The sequence below is a fragment of the Notamacropus eugenii genome, chromosome 5 (assembly GCF_028372415.1).
Source record: "Notamacropus eugenii isolate mMacEug1 chromosome 5, mMacEug1.pri_v2, whole genome shotgun sequence".
In the NCBI taxonomy this organism is placed as follows: Eukaryota; Metazoa; Chordata; class Mammalia; order Diprotodontia; family Macropodidae; genus Notamacropus; species Notamacropus eugenii.
In genome coordinates this window covers 409,418,550-409,439,475 of record NC_092876.1, presented here as the reverse complement: position 1 = coordinate 409,439,475, position 20,926 = coordinate 409,418,550, and the positions used below count along the sequence as shown (strand labels likewise).

At 34.9% G+C, this 20,926-nt stretch overlaps 1 protein-coding gene across 2 annotated transcripts in view; it reads left to right on the top strand.

The window, feature by feature from the left end:
- The window catches only part of LOC140506957 (lipase member I-like), a 73,648-nt gene that overhangs the window by 40,625 nt on the left and 12,097 nt on the right, over nucleotides 1–20,926 (top strand). For both annotated transcript variants that reach the window (XM_072614694.1, XM_072614693.1), the window contains 3 exons: nucleotides 1,670–1,837; nucleotides 11,525–11,620; nucleotides 19,726–19,837. In XM_072614694.1, coding sequence (XP_072470795.1) covers nucleotides 1,670–1,837; nucleotides 11,525–11,620; nucleotides 19,726–19,837 — 376 coding nt within the window. The remainder of the gene's footprint in view (nucleotides 1–1,669; nucleotides 1,838–11,524; nucleotides 11,621–19,725; nucleotides 19,838–20,926) is intronic.

Below are 20,926 nucleotides of genomic sequence, written 5' to 3'. Positions count from 1 at the left end.
GCACAAGATATCCCATTTCCATCCCCATTCTATCACTTATTTTCCATCTCCCCTGTCTATTGGCCTACAAGTATGCTCATGGTTCCCTATTCTCAAAAATCCTTTGCTTGATCCTTCCATCCTTGCTAATTACCATTCTTTAATATTTTCTGCCTTTTGCATCTAAATTCCTTGAAAAGGCTATATATAATAGGTATCTCCACTTCTTTGCTCTCTTTTCTTAACCCCTTACAATCTGACTTCTGATGTCACGGTAATGGTCTCATTGTGTCCTTTGTTGTAGATCAATGGTAAGTGATAATATTATAATGGAGTTCTTCCACAATAAATATTACTTTTAGATATTTGAATAAGGTCCCAGGTAGGTTTTGCTTTGTTTGGGATTCTGTAATACAGTACAGAATAATTAATAATTAATTAACATCTAATAATATAATAAATTGTTTAGTGAGAAACCTCAAGGTATTAGAAGTAGTTTGTGAGAATCTTCAAAATGGTATGACACTTGAATTTATACTACACAAATAACACAATTTTCTATACACATAATAAATATTTAATAAGCACTTAATACTTAATAAATATTTATTGAACAAATGAGTTTAATATCAGAATGAACTAATAAGTTTAACATTAGAATGTGACCAGTATCACCATCATAATATTAGTATAAATTCATTTCTGAATTTGTGATTAACATACAAATAATAAATAATGTACATTATTCTGAACTTAGTAGCTAGCACTAGTTAAACGTTTCTTGAATTGAATGAAAATGTCCCAATCATAACAATGACTGGTTTGCCCTGTTCATACGTGGGGCCATACTCACATTCAACACTCTCATTACCAAAATATATTGTTCCCTGCTACATTATCACTACACTCCAGATTCAGTGTGGTGGGAATACAGAAAAGAGTGAAGGAGAAAGAACAGAGAATTTAGAGGTAGAGGCTGTAAGTTCAAATCCTTCCTTTTCTCACAGATGTGTGACCTTAGGAAAGTCACTTAGCCTTTCTAAGCTTTAGTTTCATCATTTGAAAAATAAGTTTAGAATTAGATGACCTCTGAGGTCCACTCCATTTCTAAATCTGGGATATTGACCAAACAGATAGCAGTTGGCTACTATGGCTATGGGAGAGAGGGAAAAGTAACTCATCATAGTCTCATCATATTATCATATCATCATAGACTGAATGAATGCCAATATTCCTGTGATAAGGCCTGATTTTGGAATTGGAAAAGAATTATTTAGACATGTTCATGTTTTCTCATACCAGAAACACATTTATTTCTAGAAACAGTCATCTAGATGGTAAAATTAAATTTCTAGTACATTTATAAAAGCCTATGTACATACTCATGTACATGAACTCTAGCATAATGGTTATACTACCATAATAGCATTGTGTTTTTAGTTATAAAAAGCTTAAATATGTCTATGAACACTTGTACAATGGAATACATTTGCCATATAAATTTTTTCCAGTAGTAATTGTGAATATTGTATTTTGCAGGTAGATTTCTTTTTAAATTATATTCCTTTCATTGCTGAAAATATTATGATCTCAATTGCAGCCAACATTCAATTATTTACAAGGCATACAATTCAAAATTTACATTTTAATTTAACTAAACATTCATTTCACTGCTTTTCTTTCCATTCAGGAGCTTCATTTATTAAATGTGATCACCAAAGGGCTGTTCATTTGTTTATGACATCCTTGGAAACAAAATGTGATTTAACTGCATATCCTTGCTATTCGCACAAAGATTATAGGAATGGCAAATGTACCATTTGTGAAGAGTTTAAACCCAAACCATGTCCCAAACTAGGTAAGCATTATTTCACACAAATATTGTGCTTTGTGGTAATAGTTAATTTGTGACAATATTTTCACCAAAAATGCACATATATTCAGTTTTTACCTGGTAAATATTGTATAGAAAATATTCCCAAGATCTTTTAGACAATTACATTCTGAGCTCTGAAGCTCTGAAATCTAAGAAGTAAATTCCATACTTGGAAGAAGTTTTGAGTACTTTTATTACAAATTAACTTTTTAAATTTCCTCTCCATGAGACTTTTTTTATCTCTTCAAATACTGTAGACACTATAATGAGTCATTTAGCTGTCTGCCTCCATTCTTTATTTCCTCAATCTCAGATTGAAGTTTTAGAGGTAATCCCCATTTTGAAGGACTTCTAGAAATCACTTGGTTTTAGCTGGGTATAAAGTAATATTATATTTACTTTCACAAAATCTTTTTTATTGGCAGATATTTTTCCACTGAAACATGGAAATCTGACAGTAAATTCTGGTATTCTTATAGCTTAGAGCATCTTAGTGTAACAGATTGAAGCTTCTGAGGAAGTAGGAGCACTAAGAATTGTTATCAATGGTTAATTTCTTCATTTGCTTTCAAAATAGAATTTAATTAAATACAATTCATACTTTTTTATTGATTCCTACAAAATTTTGACAACTGAGGCATTCCTGAGAGGTAGGTTAAACACACACACACACACACACACACACACACACACACACACACACCATAGAATTTAAACATTTGAAAGGATGTTGGAGATCATCTATTTTAACTCCCTCATTTTACAGATGAGGAAAATGGATCATCAAGCTGTTATATAACTTTTAGCTTACACTTCCTTTTACATTTTAGAGCTCTCTATGGTTAAGAAATATAATAATATTGCAACTTTCTCTGCCCTTTTTGTCATTATTATTTATGAAGAGTCTCAAAGAGAACAAAATATAAATCCAGACAGCAGCAATAAGCAGGTCCCTACTGAATCTGAGTTCCTTCACTCTTCCAAGGTGTTGGGATGACTACATTACATGAGTAAACAACTTATTTATCTAATGTAGCTGTTGCTCTTTAGGGATGTCTACAGATCCATCTGTATTGTGACTATGTCTGTTGGCGGTCCTAATTAGAAGTTAGCACTGTCTGTATCCTTTACCCTAGCCCCAGGCCTTACCTCTATCCAACCCCCAGGAAATCATGTCATTTCTTTGGGGTAGGAGTTGGGGAGCCATGAATAAAAATATACCTCTAGAGGATGTGGCATGGGGTTGTCTTCATGGTCTATGCTTCCATATTATCATGGGCTAGGTGAAAGAAAATATATCTATAGAGAGGACTGAAATAGGGGTGGGAAAGAGTTGAAGGGACTAGGTCTACTCAGGAACCCTGACCATTTAGTATCTTTTGTCCCACTCATGAATCTCTAGTTTTGTGAGTTATGTGTATCCTGTTCCTGGTCAGAGTATTCACCATCATTCCATGGTACAGATATGTTCAGACTCGAAGGGGGCAGGGATCCCTTACAGGAAACTTGGAATCTGGAGAGTTAGAACCAGGAGCCAGTCAGGTGCACTTTGGTATGACAGCTCACTGACAAGCCTTTTCTTGGACTTTTATCTAAATTACAATGCTTCAAGTTGTTTTATCCACTGTTAGAAAGAGCAAATGTGGAGTGAGAAAACAACCATGTCTATTATGGTATGGTCCACTCTACACCATAATCCTACTTTAACAATTTTGAAGGTTTATTACAGATGATGAATTAATTTTGTAGGTAAACCAATAGTACCTTCCAGGTAAGTCACCTGGAGTTCCTATTACATGTTCCTGAATATTCCATTATTCCATATTATTCCATTATAGGGTTACATTCTACATTTCTGAAATGAAAAAAAATAGTTGGCATTTCTGAGGTAAAACTAGATATACATTTTTGCAATAGTCCTGAACAGGTTAGCAAAAGTATTAGATCAGCTATGAGACCACTTAATTATGCTGTGCCTGTCATAGATGAACAAATCCCTGCACTGCATTCGTACAAGGACTTTCTGGTGGAGTTTTAAAGAATTGGAGGATATTCTGTCTGGGAATGAGAGGTGGTAGTTGCCATCATTCTGACATTCTGGCAATAGATTCTGGAATAAGCAACTAAGTTCTTCTAGCTCTGTTTAATTTTTTCTCGAAAGTACCAGATTCCTTATTTTGCATTTGATAATGCTTCCTGATGAATTAAAAGATTATTAGGCCAAATACTGTTATAAAGATATAACTTGACATAGAAGGAATAACACTGTACCTGTAGTCAAGAGACCTGGGTTCAATTACCCATGTAGACACTAAAATGGTCCTGTTTTAATAGGGAACAACTTCTTTAAATCTAATTTTTCTCATTAGAAAATTTCAAACAAATAAATGAAGAGATAGATCAATAGATAGATCAACTGATAGACTGAGAGATCAAACAGATAGATACATAGATAGAAAGATAGATACATAGACAGACAGAGATAGATAGATAGATAGATAGATAGATAGATAGATAGATAGATGGATGGATGGATGGATAGATGGATAGATGGATAGATGGATAGACGGATGGATGGACGGACGGACGGACGGATAGATAGATGAATGGAAGGATGGTTGCCAGACATATAAACAGACAGAAAAATAGAAAGGGGCTAGTAATGCTTACATTACCTATACCAAAGGACTATAAGGAAATAAGAGAATATCAAGTTTCAATAACCTCCACAAATGTTGGCTGTTAAGAGCATTTCACAGAGTTGCTGTGAGGAAATATGGGAACAAATTTCCATAAGTTCCTGCAAGACACTTACCTGTGTACAAAAGAATATAATTTCCTTGAAGTTAGGAACTGTTTTGTACACAGGTAAGTGAAAACAAGGTATTTTTAAAAAGAAAAAGAGAGTTAACAACTATAGCTGTTATATATTGTAAATACTAAAAGTCAGGAATTTCTCTTACAGGCAATAGTTTGCGCAAATCCAGAGATAAAAGAAGTTAAAAACCATTTCTGAGATTATTTTGTGGTCAAATTTGGACAAAAGAGAGATACAGTCTAGACGATAATAAAATTGCATGGATTCAGAACCATTCAGGTCAGAAGAAAGTCATTAACAGATTGATATCATTTTGAAGGAAATCTTGAGTGAGCTGACATAAGGATCTGTACTTGACCTTTTCTTGCTTACATTTATTCAATAGCTTGGATAAAAGTCACAGCTATTTTTTTATTAAATTTATAGATGAAAAAAGCTAGATGAGACAAATCTGGTTTGAACGTATAGTGAAAGAATGAGAATAATATGACATAAGTCTGAAAAGTTAGTCAGTAGCTAGATTGTAAGGACTTTAAATGAAAGGCTGAGAAATGCAGTGCTTATACTAAAGACAGAATAGACATGCTTGGACCTTAGTATTTTGGGAGCTGAAGATGAATATAATGTGAAGGATGACTTGAAGAAGGAAGAGAATAAAATTAGGAACAATTAAGAGGTTTTCATAATAGTCAAAGTGAGAGGTCATGCGGGGAGCCAATAAATATGGAGATCATGGTGCCAGTTCAGCTGAATGCTCAAATGTTTTGATATCTTGATAATGTACATATGTGCATATAGAAATTTAAGTATATATTAATTGTGTATCTGTATATATTGTGAATATGCACATGTATGCATGTAAAAACAACATATCTTTAGAAATATTAAATATATTTGGAAGGAGACAGGGTTTCTGAAGCCAAATGGTACGTGTCATTGCTATAATACTTGTGTGAATAGATTCACATGTGAACCACTTATAAGTGGTTAGAATGCTGCGTCTGACTTCAAATCTGACCCGAGCCTCCTACTGACTTCATAATCAAACAAGTCACTTAACCTCTACCTGACTCAGTTTCCTCAGTTTTGAACTGGTCACTGGGTTGTCATGAGAACTAAATGATCATATATTTGTAAAGCATTTAACATGGTGCCTGGAATGTGGGCACTTAATAAATGCTATTTTATTTTTCCATTCATTTTTTGCTTAGATTATTTTAATTTTTTTTTCTACAGTTGTTGCTACTTGGGAGCAGCAGCTATGTCAGCTTTGCAGCTTAGCAAACAAGCCCTACCATTTGCTGACTATTTTCTCAGAGTATTAAAGGTTATCTTCAAAGTAAGAGCTCTGTGAATTTTTGTTTTGCATATGAACAAAGACACACTCTCTCTTCAGTGTTCAATGATCAGTTTTTTTCTCCCTGTGGTAGTGAATTATGTATGCCCTCCTCCTGTCAATGGTTAATTCACAAACTCAGGGAAGTTGTGTCTCCAAATGTCAGGGAGAAGGAATTTTTCTTTTTGTACCCAGTTGGTATATGTGTTCTGTGAGGAACTAGAAGAAATATCCTTGTCTTTGAATCATAATTGCTGTTTGCACTTGTGTGTTCACTATAAAGTTAACATTCAGAATTACAGGATTCCAGTGAGTATCATCTTGGTGATTTCTGTACTCTTTCTTATAATGCAGAGTTCAACCATACCTGCCAATTTAGCACACCTTTGGTTTGTGTGCTGCTTTATATTGGCCTGAGGAGAGCAAGCAATGTACTGGACGTCTTTGCTGTAGACACTGCATGCATATTAGGGGACAGGAAGGCTATCCGTTATATCATCCCTCACTTGCCCATAATGACATGTTATGATAACTAATCCTTTAACCAACTTCAACAGTGTTCATAAGTATAATAATACAAAAATCTAACCACAGATGGAATAAAATTCTAAAATTTAAATTCCTTTTATTTTCATTAAAATAAAATAGCCAATTATAACATAAAATTTAACAAAATGAAGAGTAATTCATTTGCTCTTTGACTCCTAAATTCACATCTACTTATAAAGACTTGTTGGACGTACAAATATGTAACATATGTTTGATAACATATACTATATATAGATGTGCATGTACATAAATACAATTGTTTAGTATCTACTTTTAATAAGTCTTTTATGTTTTCTTTTAATATTGCCTTTTTGTGACTCCATAATATGCCATTATATTAATGTAAGAGTATAGGGATTCAATCTGTGATTTTCTTTAGATGTCTCTTAGGTAAGGAAACTCTTTTTACCTATGCGGCTTGGTACCTTCTTTGCAATTTACAATCTTAGAATTTTCTAAAGTACAGAGAGGTTAAGTGACTTGCAATTCAGTCGCTAAGCACAAGGCTAGCATGAAGCAGAGGCAAGACTTCAACACAAGGATTACTGCTTTTGAAACCAGTTGTCCATCCTTTACATCATGTTTAGTTTTGTATTAACATGCCATAATCTATACAGATTTCTGGTTTTTGTGCATATAGATATTTTTGTATAGTTAAATATTCCTTTCCTCAGTACCCTAGGATAATTCTAAAAGTGAAATCACTAGATCAAAGAATATGACTAGTTTTCTAACTCATTTGCCTATTACAGATTATTCTCCAAAAATTTACACTTGTCTACAATCCCATCAAGCAATGTAATTGAATGCTAGTTCAGTCTCACACTCAGCCTTGCAAATATCAAATTCCACATTTTCTTCTATTTAAAATTAATTTTTAAAGTATTTTAAGATATTTTAACTTAGTAATCATCAGCAAAAGCAAATATTCAAATAAATATTGGACACAAAGTCAAACACTCCCAATGAAGTACAGTTTCTTGTAAGATGCATATTAACTAACAAAAGGTCCTGTTTACATTTTCCCTTCTGACCTTTTTTTTCTGTATTTTGAATTTTAACTTTCTAATTTTTACATAATCATAGTTATGTTGCTCTCATTTTTTTTCTGTTTCATAGAACATAAGCAAGGACAGTTTCTTTTTTTCTGTCTTTATATAGTCTGATGAGGCTGTACAAATAGTTGAAGAAAGAAGGAAAACAAAAGGTAAAGGAAAAAGGGAAATACAGACCCAACTGAATGCAAAATTCCAGAGAAAAAAAGGAGAAATAAAAAAGATTTCTTCAATGAACAAAGGAAAGAAATGCAAGAAAACAACACAATGGGGAAGACAAGAAATCTCTTCAAGAAAATTAGAGATATCAGGGGAAAGTTTCATACAAAAATGGGCATGATAAAAGACAAAAATGAAAAAGGGTGCTTAACAGAAGCAGAAAAGATCAAGAAAAGGTAGCAAAAAAAAAACACAAAAGAAAGATGCAAGATAGATCTTAACATCACCAATAACCACAATGGTGTGGTAATGGATTTAGAGCCTGACATTAGGGAGAAATCAAGTGGGTCTGAGGAAGCATTGCTAATAATAAGGCTAGTGCAGTTGAGCAAATCACAGCTGAGCTATTTAAAATCCTAAAAGATGATGCTGTTAAAGTACTGCACTCAACGTGCTGGCAAATTTGGAAACCTAAACAGTGACTGGAAACTAAAGTAGATTGGAAAAGGTTGATCTTAAAGAAGGGCAATACCAAGAAATGTTCAAATTACTGAACAATGACCCCCATTTCACACACTAGCAAGGTCGTGCTTAAGATTCAGCAAGCTAAGATTCAGCAATATATGAACCAAGAATTATGAGGAGATCAGGCTAGTTTTTGAAGAGGCAGAAGAACTAGAGACTGAATTGCTGACATTTTCTGAATTATGGAGAAAGCAAGAGAGTTTTAGAAGAAAAAACTATCTACTTCTCTTTCATTGACTACACTAAAGCCTTTGACTGTGTGGATCACAACAAAATGTGGCAAATCCTGAAAGAGATGAGAATACCAGATCATCTTACTTGTCTCCTAAGGAACCTGTATGAGAGCCAAGAGCAAGAGTTAAAACTGAACATGGAACAACTGATTGGCTTAACATTGGAAAAAGGGTGGAACAAGGCTAGATATTGCCACCTTATTAATTTAACTTATATACAGAGAACATCATGCAAAATACCAGGCTAGATGAATCAAAAGCCAGAATTTATGTTGCCAGGAGAAATATCAACAATCTCAGATAAGCAGATGCTACTGTGATAGAAAATGAAGAAGAATTAGGAAGCCTCTTGAGGAGGATAAAAGAGGAGAGTGTAAAACCTGGCTTGAAGCTTAACATAAACAATTAAGATCTGGGCAACTGGTCTCATCACTTCCTAGCAAATAGAGGAAGAAAAGAAAGAAGCAGTGTCCGATTTATATTTTTGGTCTCAAAGATCACTGCAGATGATGACCCTAGCCATAAAATTAAAAAACACTTGCTCCTTGGAAGGAAATCAATCAAAAATCTGGACAATAAGCTATAAAGCAGAGACATCACCTCGTCAACAAGTGTCTGTATAGTTAAAGTTATGGTTTTTCCAGCAGTAATATATAGCCATGAGAGTTATAGATTATAAGGAAAACTGAGCACCATCGAATCAATGCTTTTGAATTGTGGTCCTGGAGGAGACTTTTGAGAGTCCCTTGGAACAGTGAGGAGATCAAATCGGTCAATACTTAAAGAAATTAATTCAGGCTATTCTCTAGAAGGTGAAATATTAAAGTTGAAGCTTAAATACTTTGGTAACATAATGAGAAGACAGGACTCACTGGAAAAGACCCTGATGTTGGGAAAGAATGAAGGCAAGAGGAAAAGGGGACAGTAGAGGATGAGATGGATAATGCTATGGAAACAACAAACATGAGTTTAGACAGACTTCAAGAGATAGAAGAGGAAAGATGGGCTCGGCATGCTATGGTCCATGGGGTCATGAAGAATTGGTCATGACTGAAAGAGTAAACAGAAACAATATTCCAGTACTTAGCAAAATACCTGCAGATAACAGTTTAACAAAAATTAATGGATTGATTCATTTACTTTGCATAATTCCTTTATGCCTTTTATATTCCTCATATTTATTATTTATTTCATATAAATTAGATAGATAGATAGATAGATAGATAGATAGATAGATAGATAGATAGATAGATGATATAAATGAAACATTGACTAAAGCCTAGGGGTAGAAATAGAAAAGTAAACCATTACGTCTTCTTGAGGAACTCATTTTAACATCAGGAGCCAACATATATTTAGAAGTTTCAATTGCAAGTCAGATGGAATGGTCCAGGGGTGCTTAAGGTACAGCAATAAAACCCAGGGTAATGTATCTTCTTTAATGTAATTTCTACTGATAATAATGTGGAAATATTTGACAGTGCCAAGGATTTTGGTGGTAAGATTTTATTTTTCTGGTCTTCACTAACTGTCCCTGCTAAGGAGTCAGAGGCTACAGCCCTGAGCTATTGCCAGGCTGCATATCCTCAATAGTTCTTCCCTGATCACAGCTGCTAGTCTAGAATAGTAGCAGAATGGTGGGTACTTCTATGACTCTTGACTTCTGTGACTTCTTGAGCTTGTCTGCCCACCTGTCACAGATGCTGAGCCTGTGGTGTTAATTACGGCGAGGTAATTGGCAGTTTATCCACAGCAACTGCTCCCTTCAATGACGGCTGTGAAGCCTCGGCTAGAAGTAGGGCTTGTAGTTTGGGAGACGTTGCTATTTTCAAGGCTCTTGGATTCAAGACTCAGAACTATCTATTGGTATCTGAAAGGAGATGGTGGCTGAAATTGTGGCAATGTTTTGACTTGCTTTGTACATGGTATTATCTGTTTCTTCTTCATCCAAGTGCTTGAGCTAAAGAAGTCAGGTTAGATCTAAATGTAAACTTTTAGCATTTAGACTAAGTATGAGCAAATCTTTAGCACCCAAGCAGTACATGCTTACAATCTCACTAGTTAAAACTTATCACTGTGATAGAAAGATATTCCATTACATTCATATTAGCCAGTTACTCCCCAATTATTACACAAATAAATGATTTCCAATATTTCACAAATATGAATAAAACTGTTTTTCCACATTTTACATATTTAGAGATAGAAGAAACCCTACATACTCCAATATCCTCATTTTAGAAAGAAGAAAAACAAGTCACAAAGAGGTTAAATAATTTGCATAAGATTATTAAAATAATGGAAACATAAGACTAGAATCCAGATGTCCTGATACTTTTTGATATACCACATGAGAGCTTGAGGAGACAAATATGTGAATAAAATTAATATTTAGTGGATTTGGAGAAAAAGTTAAAGTGGATTACAAGATTAGTACCATGAAATACTACCAATTTGCTCCATTGAATTCATTCAAAATGTCAATTAGCGAAGACCTAGTCACAATATAATATTAAGAACCTGGGCATATGCACCATTGATTAAGCATTGCCTCAGTCAAACTGGGATATATTAAACACTTTAGATGGAAAAGGCCAAGGTCCCACACTGCATCCTGGGCCATCTCCTGTTGTCCTGATCTGTATCTGGCTACTGGACCCAGATGTCTGTGGAGGAGAAAATGAGGCTGGTGACTTTGCAGAGCCCTCCCTTACTCAAATCCAATTCACTTGCATGCCATGGCACCACTTCCCTAATGTCATGGTCCTCTTCAAGAATGAAGGACAAATGCCAGCAAGCAGCAGAAGCAACACAGCTATATACAGTAAGAGGGGCTCAGAGTATTTTGAGGAAATAGGATTCCTTTGTGAACTACTGTCAATTCAAAAGAGAGCTGGTTTTCTATTTGAATCATTTTTCTTCTTCAAAAATTCTATCTCATGTAGTTTATGTACATTGCAACCTTATTTAAAGTTTACGTACTTCAAATTGCAGGTTATTATATGGACCAGTGGAAAGACATTTTAATTAAAAGGCAGCCTCCTGGACTGAATGTATACTTTGATACTGCTGACAAGGAACCATTCTGTAGTGAGTTGTAAACTTTTTTAAAACATCTTTTATATTCGTATGTTATTCTGACTACGTATTCCATTATCCTCCAAAAACGCAAGATCCTTTCAGAAGTGGTTGAACTCAATTGTTACTAATGTGAGAATTATAAAGATTGTATTACTATATTAAAAAATTGTGGAAGGAGGAGAGAAAGCAATTGGGGTTAAATGGCTTGCTCAAAATCACACAGGTGAGACTCACAGGTGCCTGAGGTAGACTGAACTCAGATCCTCCTGACTCCATTGTCCATTGTCTGCCCTATTCACAGCGCCACCCAGCTGCCCTGTTTTATTTTAGACAAATACTAGAACTTAAATACATAATAAGAAAAGAAAAAGAAACATTATCAACTTAAATATAAAATAAGAAAAGAATAAACGTGCCATATGTGCAGCCAAACCTAGGAGAGGATTCAGAATATATGGCAATAACATCATTTCAAGAAAGTTTATATATTAAATACTGTGTATATGTTGAAAGCTGTTCATCTTTTCTTTGTTTCCTTGTAAGTTTTCTTTTGTTCTCTGCCGTATACTTTTATTTTGTTGTTTTTCCCCCTTTCCCATCCTACCTGCCACCCCAAGGCTGTTACAATTGAGCATAGATATGTTTATATATAGGTATTGACATATACATACATGTATACTTATGTATACATGCATACATATATAAACATATACTTTCCCTAAGAGACTTTACTCCTACTCTTGTTTTCATGTTTGCATATCTTTTTTCCTGTCTCTTCTAACTCCTCTACTTTAGCTTCTACCTGCTACCTTACCCTCCTATTACTTAACCTACCCTACTCCAGCAATCCCTCTCTCATCCTCCCATTCACCTAAATCTAAATACCCATTTGTATATTTCTTTGACCTATTCCATCCCCCTTCCCTCTAAAGCTTGCTCCCTTATCCACCCATTCCCCTAAATCTAAAGACTCTTTATACTCCCCTATTAACCTATTCCCTCACCCCTCTAAAGATCCCTCCTTTATCCTCTCCCCCCTCCCTATTCCCTTCAAGTTTTATTTCTTTCTAAATCTAGAAGACTTTTATCCACTTCTAGTTGCATATGTATTTTCCCCTCTTAAACTCATTCCTGATGAAAGTGAGTTTCCAGAACTAACAGCCTCCTCCCCTCTTTAATTCCTCCATAACAGTTCTTCCTCTTGCACCTCATTTGTATAAGATAATTACTCTTTTAGCTGCTCTTGAACGATTTTACTTTTTGAAGCCATATCATATGTTGGTCTACCCCAATCTTTCTCATAAGCTACCTAGTTACTAGTAACAATCTTAGACATAGGCTTTACATTTTCCATACATAAAAGTTAAACATGCTTTCTTTATTTGGTCCCTTGTAATTGGGTATTGGTATGTACCTTATATTTCTCTTGGCTCTTGTATATCAAATTTTCTATTGAGTTCAGGGTTTTTTTTTCTTTTTTCTAAACAGAGTCCTGAAAGTCTGACAGTTGATCAAATGTCCATTTTTTTTTATTCAGAATTATGCTTAGCCTTGCAGGGTATGATATGTTCAGCCAGTTCTTTTCCTTTTCAGTATATTGCGTTCCAAGACCAGCAGTCTTTTAATGTTATCAATGCTAGGTCTTGTGTGAATCTAATTGTGATACCATTATATGTAAATTGCTTTTTTCTTGTTGCTTGTAATATTTTGTCCTTGATCTGGGGGTTTGGGAATTTAACTATAACATTCCTGTGAGTTTTCATCACTGGATCTTTTTCAGGTGGTGATTGGTAGAGTTTTTTCTATTTCTACTTTCCCCTATTGCTCTAATGCTTCAGGACAATTATTTCTTGTATTATTGTATGAGAATTCTTTTTTGATCAGAACCTTCAAAAAGTCCAATTATTCTTGTTTTCTCTTCTTGATCTGTTCTCTAGATCTATTATTCTTCTTAGAAGATGTTTCACATTTTCTTCTATTTTTTTATTTATATATGTGTGCATGTGTGCGTATGTGTGTACATATATATTTATTTATCTCCTATAACTTTGCTGGCTTCCCCTTGCCCAATTCTGATTTTCAAGGAGTCGTTTTCTTCCTTAAGATTCTGGATCTCCTTTTCTAATTGGTTGACTTTCTTGTCATAATTTTCTATTTCTTGTATTATTCTTATGTTTCTTTTTAATTTTTCCTCAGCCTCTCTATTTGATTTCTAAAGTCTTTTTTTAAGTTGTTCAATGAATTATTTTTGGGCAGCTGACCATTTGGTATTACTCTTTGGGGTAAAAGAGGGTTTTTTCCTTCAGTATCCTCCTCTGAAATCTTACCTGTTCTTCTCTATTCCCATAGTAGCTCTCTGTGGTTGGATTCTTTCTCCTTTGCCTGTGCATTTTTTTGCTAATAATTTAGTTCTTATTATCACCTCTCTTCCTGAGGCATGAGGGATGGTGCTTCTAGCCACTGATCCTCCTTAATTCTCCCCTCTGACCTTGAACTCAAACCAAGACCTCCAGCCTTAATAGACCTTGGCTTAAAGGGGTCGAGATCTCCCAATTCATCCTGGGTTATCTCCAATCATGCTGAGGAATATCTGGTCCCTGGATTCAGATGGCTCTGGAGGAGAAGTGAGGCTGATGACCTTGCACAGCCCTCCCTCCCTCAAAAACAAAGTCAGGTGCAAGTCATGTCATCATTTCTCTGACAGCATGATCTTCTTTGACAACAAAGGACAAATGCAACCCTTTGAGTAGATGCAACTGCCTGAATGGGGACCCAGCTAGCTAGGTAACTCAATTCCTCCTCTCCTTTCTGCCTCCTCCTCTTCTTCCTTGTCCTCTCCAAAGCAAGTTAAATTTAGATGACCAGAAGATGCCCAGTTGACTTGGGTTTTACTGGCTAGATTATTTCCTTCCCTTCCCTCCCCTTCACTTGCCTCCCATCCCCTGCCCTCCCCTAGATTTCCTTCCCTTCCCTCCCTTTCACTTCCCTTCCTTACATTTCCCTCTCCAGAACCTTAAACCTACTGTACTCTGAAGCTCAGATACCACAGGGCCCCTGTCTAAAGACTCTCTTCTGCACCCTCCTGGCTTTAGAGTAATTATCAGTAGAAACTGTTGCTGTTTCCCTCCCAGCCTGATATCTTTCTTTTTCTTTGCCTCATTAAAGGGGCCATGGCCTGACTTCTTTTTAAATAGGCCTGTTCAATGAATGGGCCTAACTTCACCCTAAGTGAGTACCTGCAAAGACCTTGGCCTAAAGGGCCCAAGGTCTCCCATTGCATCCTGGGTCATCTCCAGTCATCCTGATGAATATCTGGTCACTGGATTCAGATGGCTCCAGAGAAAAAGTGAGGCTGGTGACCTGGCACAACCCTCCCTCACTCAAAACAAAGTCAAGGGCAAGTCACATCATCGTTTCTCTAATAAATTAAGTGATATGCTCAAGGCAGATAGGAAAGTAGCAGAGTAAAGATTTGATCCCAAAGCAACAAACTCCAAATCTTACTGGTGCTTTCTCCATGCTATGACAAGCAAATTTCTACCTTCTCCTGCTTCCTCATCCCCTTAAATCTGTAATTCAGAATTGCTTTGGACATAAACAAGAACTCCCTTCTGCTAGCACTCCCAGTCTCACAACTCTATACAACTCCCAGTTGCTGTCCTCCTGTTGATGCCATACACCCAGAACCTCATCATAACCTTTAATCCTCCTATTCTCCCCCAATTTCCTAATGCATCAACCCTGTTCTGTTCTCAATTTGCTATCTTCGTAATCTTGACCATATAGTTGACCAGTTTAACTATTCCTTCCCTTTGAACACTTCATTTTTTTGTTCTGTTGACAAATCCCAATTCTGAGTTGCCCCAATTATATGCCCTTTTTACTCCTGTTTTAAAGTTGTTCTGAATCACCCTGGAGTTAGTAATACAAGAATTCACTGTTCTCAATTATGCCTTCACTACTAAGAGCTAATATTTGTATGTTACTTTATTTGTGAATTATTTTTTTATATTATCTCATTTGATCCTCACAACAACCTGTGAGATTAGTGCTACATGACAATCCATTTCCTTTTCCTGGGTCACCTTAATCATGCTCCCCAGAATGGCGCAGTGAAAAGAAGCCAAACTGGGACTTGAGACCTAGTTCTGAATCCTATCTTTGACACTCGCTAACTGTGAGGCAAGGATCAAGTCACTGCATCTCTTAATGTCTTTATCTATAAAACGAGAATAATCACACTTTAATTACTTCACAGGATAATGGTAAGCAACAAATGAGACAATAAATTAAATGGTATATAAACTTTAAAAACTACAGAAATATCAGGCATTATTATTCTTTCCTAGCAGATAGCACTCTTTCCCTGTCCCCCTAAGCAGAGTATCTACTTTCCTATTTATTAAGAAAGTAGAGTTTATTTTACATGAGGGTCTTTTTCTTCCCCACTTAACACATCAAAATCCCTTTTATATCATCTTTCATCCTGTCCTTTTAACCTAGTTTCTGCAAATGGATGATAATTTTCCATGTCAGTTATAACTCCATTTTATGACGTTGATCACAGCTTTACTTATCTTTTCCCAGATCTTTCAATCAGGCTTTCACTCTTTCATCTTCAATTTCTCCTTATCTCTTTTTTAACTCCTTCCAAACTTCCTAAAATATGCCCAGGTGTCTCTATACAAATGAACTTAACACTGCCACCTCTTCAAGATGAATAGTTTTTTAAATCTGTTTTATTTCTGATTTATGGAATAAAACAAGCATTTCCATAACATAGTATAATATAAAAGATGATTGCATGTGACACTGCAAATCTATTACATACAACTTGCTATTCCTTTTAAATATATAATAAAGATATCATGTAATTTTCTCTTTTTCCTTTTTTCTTCACTTCTCCCAACCATGCCCTAGAAATGGCTACCATCACACACACACACATACACACACACACACACACGTGAATGTGTGTATATATATATATGTATATATCTGCACATGTTATGTATAATATGTGTGTATGTATGTGTATACACATATATATGTAAAATTATTCTATACTTATAAATTCTTTCTCTGAATGCAGATAGATTCTTCACATATCCTTTATTTTTAATTCACATTTTTATAATAGTCAAAATGACTTAGTCACTCCAATTCTTTCTTAAAACAATATTGCTGTTACTGTATACAGTGTTTTTTGGTTGTGCTCACTACATTTTCACCATCTTGTTCAAGTCTTCCCTTGCCTTTCTGAGATCTTTGAGCTCATCACTTCTTATAACACAGTAGTATTCCATTACAATCATGAAACCACAACTTGGTCAACCATTACCCAATTGATGGGGATCCCTGCAATTTCCAGTTCTTTGCCACCATAAAGAGAGCTGCTATAAACATTCCATTCACATTCAAAGTTATAATTACTATTTGTGAATTTCCCTCCATTTTACTTTTACTCACTATTTTCTTTCTTAGCCTCTATTTTTACCCTTTCCCTGTTACCTTATCTTGTCCCCTCATCCTCCTACTCCCCAGAACACTCACCCCTGTACAAAGTTGTCTATATTCCATTCATTCATCATCTCACTTTCCAATAATTTCTTCAGCCCTATATAATTTGGCTTATGACTTCCATGAAACTATTTTCTATAAGATTTTGAAGAATCTCAACTGCTAAGTACAATGGCTTTTATTGTTTTTGTATTTTTGGTTTTTGGTATTGTTGAAGACGCCTCACTTCCTGGATAATCTTTTCCCTGTTGGTTTTTTGTGACTTTGCTCTCTCCTAGTTCTCCTCCCTCCTATTTGAGTATTCCTTTAGACTCTACATTTTTGGATTATTATCCACTGTATTTCTAAAGTGTAAGTGACCCCTGTTTTCTTGACTCTTCTTTCTCTATTCAGCTACATTTCATGTGAACACAGATAGTTTCCACTCAGAATTATTCTGTTTTTTTCTCACAGTTTTTCCAGCACAGTTAATAAGATCAAGTGTAGATTAACAAAGTGAAAATTGGGTTGATCTTCAGAGAGTCATGGTTAAAATCTCTCATAAATATGATATTGAAGGAGGTAAATCATTCCTTTGACCTAAATATTTGATGGATAACATTTATTATCTCTCCTGCTAACTGTGTAAAACAGCATTTCTCTGGCACTGGTGTTCATAGTAATATTGGAGAAATGTAAATTTTCTGCCTCAATCCTATTTGTGAACTCTCTAAATGTAGTTTAATCTGTGATCTGACTTAGTTTACCTATAATGTTTGTTTAACTGTGTTTGTGTAAGAGATGATGATTGTTTAAGTTTCTTTAATTTTTATGACATTGAGGGAAGCATGGGATTATGAATCTGTCTTTCCTTTAACTTCTGGGGCCAAAAAGGAATATAAGATTACAATACGTAAAATAATTATTTCTTGAATTTTGTCCATAAGAAGTTTTACCTAGGTTTTTACCCCTGATAATTTCTGCATTGTGGTACGAATATTTCAGCAACAGTTACCTACCACATAAACTCAGAGAGGGGTTATTTCTCCCCTAAAATGTTAATTTAATCACAATATTTAGTCATTCTGTATTTTCTATTTTCAGGAGTCTGTCTCCTAACTTTAAGAATTTTAGAGGCCATATATTTTACTTTTTCCTCTTATGACTTGAAGTTTCACAGTGCTTTTAGCGCCTTCAATGCTAGACCCTTTCAGTACACACTTACTTGTTGTTGTACATTATTTGTAGCATAGTTGGTGAAGATGTCTTCTCCCTATTAAGGATTAAAAGACTATAAGACAGAACATGAGAAATGAAAAGCTTTACTGAGAATCCAAGTCAACTCTCCCAATATCTCCCTCTGTGCCTGTTCCATTCTATCCCTTTCACTACATGTTTACCAAACAAAATAATAAGAATTTAACTTAAGGTAGGGGTAGCAATCATGATCTCAGACAAAGCAAAAGAAAAATAAACTCAATTAAAAGAGACAATCAGGGGAATTATATTTTGCTAAAAAGTACCATAGCCATGGAAGTGATATCAAAAATTTTTACAACAAGTTTCTCTAAGGCCTCATTGCTCAAATGTATAATGAGTATAGAACTGAGTCAAATTTGCAAAAATAAGAACCATTCCCCAATTGATAAACAGTCAAAAGATATAAACAGGTAGTTTTCAGAAGAAATCAAATCCATCTATAGTCATATAAAGATGTTCTAAATAATTATTAATTACAGAAATGCAAATTAAGACAACTCTGAGACACTACCTTACAGCTTCAGAAATGACAAATGATGGAGGGGAAAAGAGAAAAAACAGGTACACTAATGAATGACTGGTAGAGTAGTGAACTGGTCAAAGCCTTCTGAAAAGCAATTTGGAACTATGCCCAAAGGACTATAAAATTGCATCACTTTTGACCCCATAATACCACTGTTAGATCTGTATCCCAAAGAAAATAAAGAAAAAAGGAAAAGGACATATATGTACAAAAATATTTATAGCAGCTCTTGAAGAGATGCTTATCAACTGGGGAACGGTTAAACAAGTTATGATGTATAATTGTGATGGAGTACTATTGTGCTATAAGAAGCAACAAAGGGGATGGTTTCAGAAAACTCCATGGCAAGACCTATATAAACTGATGCAAAATGAAATGAGAAGAACTGGAAGATCATTGTGCACACTAACAAATAATGTTGATGATCAACTATGAAAGACTTGGGTTCTTTGATCCACATGATGATCCAAGACAGTTTCAAAGGACTCATGATGTAAAAATGCTCTCCACGCCCAGGGAGAGAACTGATGAAGTCTGAGTGCTAGTGGAAGTATAATTTTCTCATTTCTTTACTTTTCTCGCTTTTTTGAAATACGGCTAATATGGAAATGTGTTTTGCATGCTGTCACATATATAGTTGATATCATATTCTCCTCAGTGAATCTGGAGGAAGTGAAAAGGAGAGAATTTGAAACTTAAAATTTAAAAGGAAAAAAGTATGTTTAAAAAATAAATAATAAATGTTTTAAATGAATTTAACTTATAGTATTTAAATCCATTATTACATTGATAATGTTGCCATCAATTTGAATCTATATATTTTATTTTTCAGTGTATCATTACATTCTTGATATTGTTATTTTGGAGAACATTACAAAGGAAGGTTATATGAAAATCAAATTAATAGATGCATATGGGAAAGTAGAAGAATCAAAAATCAAAAGGTAAGTAATATAAAGAATTACAGAAACACTAAATTTGAGATTTGAAAGGACCTTCAGTGGCTACCTAGTTTAATCCATACAAAACAGGAATTTCCACTATAATATATTTAACATGTGACTGTCCAGCTGATACTTGAAGATTATAACAGAGAGGGAATGTGTCACTTCTCTATGTCTTCCATTCTAATTTTGGACAGTGCTAATTGTTAGAAAGTTTTTCTTACATCAAATCTAATTTCACCTCTTACAAATTCCAACCATAGTTCTTGGGATTATTGTTCTTCAACCAAAAAGAAGTCTGCTTCCTCTTCAACAAAATAGCTCTTTAAACTCTTGGAGACAGTTATACTTTTCCACCTGTACCATCTCTTCTCTAGGCTAAGAATACTCATTTCTTTAAAATGAAATTCAGATTCTAAGCTCTTTCACTATCCTACTGCCATCCGTGGTAGAGCAAATTGTTACCTGGAACTATGCCCCTCTTAATGCAAGCCCAAGGTCTCAATAATTTTTGTCAATTTTTTGTTTGTTTCTTTGCCTAGGATCACAATGCTGATATATTGAGCTTGTAGGTCACTGAAATTCCCACCACTTTTTCAAAAGAATTGTTATTTATAAAGCTTATTTTAAATACTATAGATAGACAGAGAGAGAGAGAGAGAGAGAGAGAGAGAGAGAGAGAGAGAGAGAGAGAGAGACAGAGAGAGAGAGAGACAGAGAGAGAGAGATGGTAAGCCTTTACATTTTCCTTACTAAAATTTAATTAGATTCATCCCAATGCTTCAACTCAGAGGTGTTAAACTCACAGCAAATTCTACAAAACTTCTTGGATGCATGGAATTGGGAAATGTTTAATAAAATGAATAAAAATATAATTCAACATAGATAATGTTAACCTGTGGTTTTCTAAGTCAATGTGAGGCCACCAGGGATTTACCTCTCATGGAGCTTGACACAATTACTCAAAATTCTTCTGCATACTGATTCCGACATCCAATGTGTCTTCTATCTCTTCTACCTTTATGTCAGTTACAAATTTGATGAATATGCCATCTTCAACTTTTCCCAAATCACTGATAAAAATGTTAA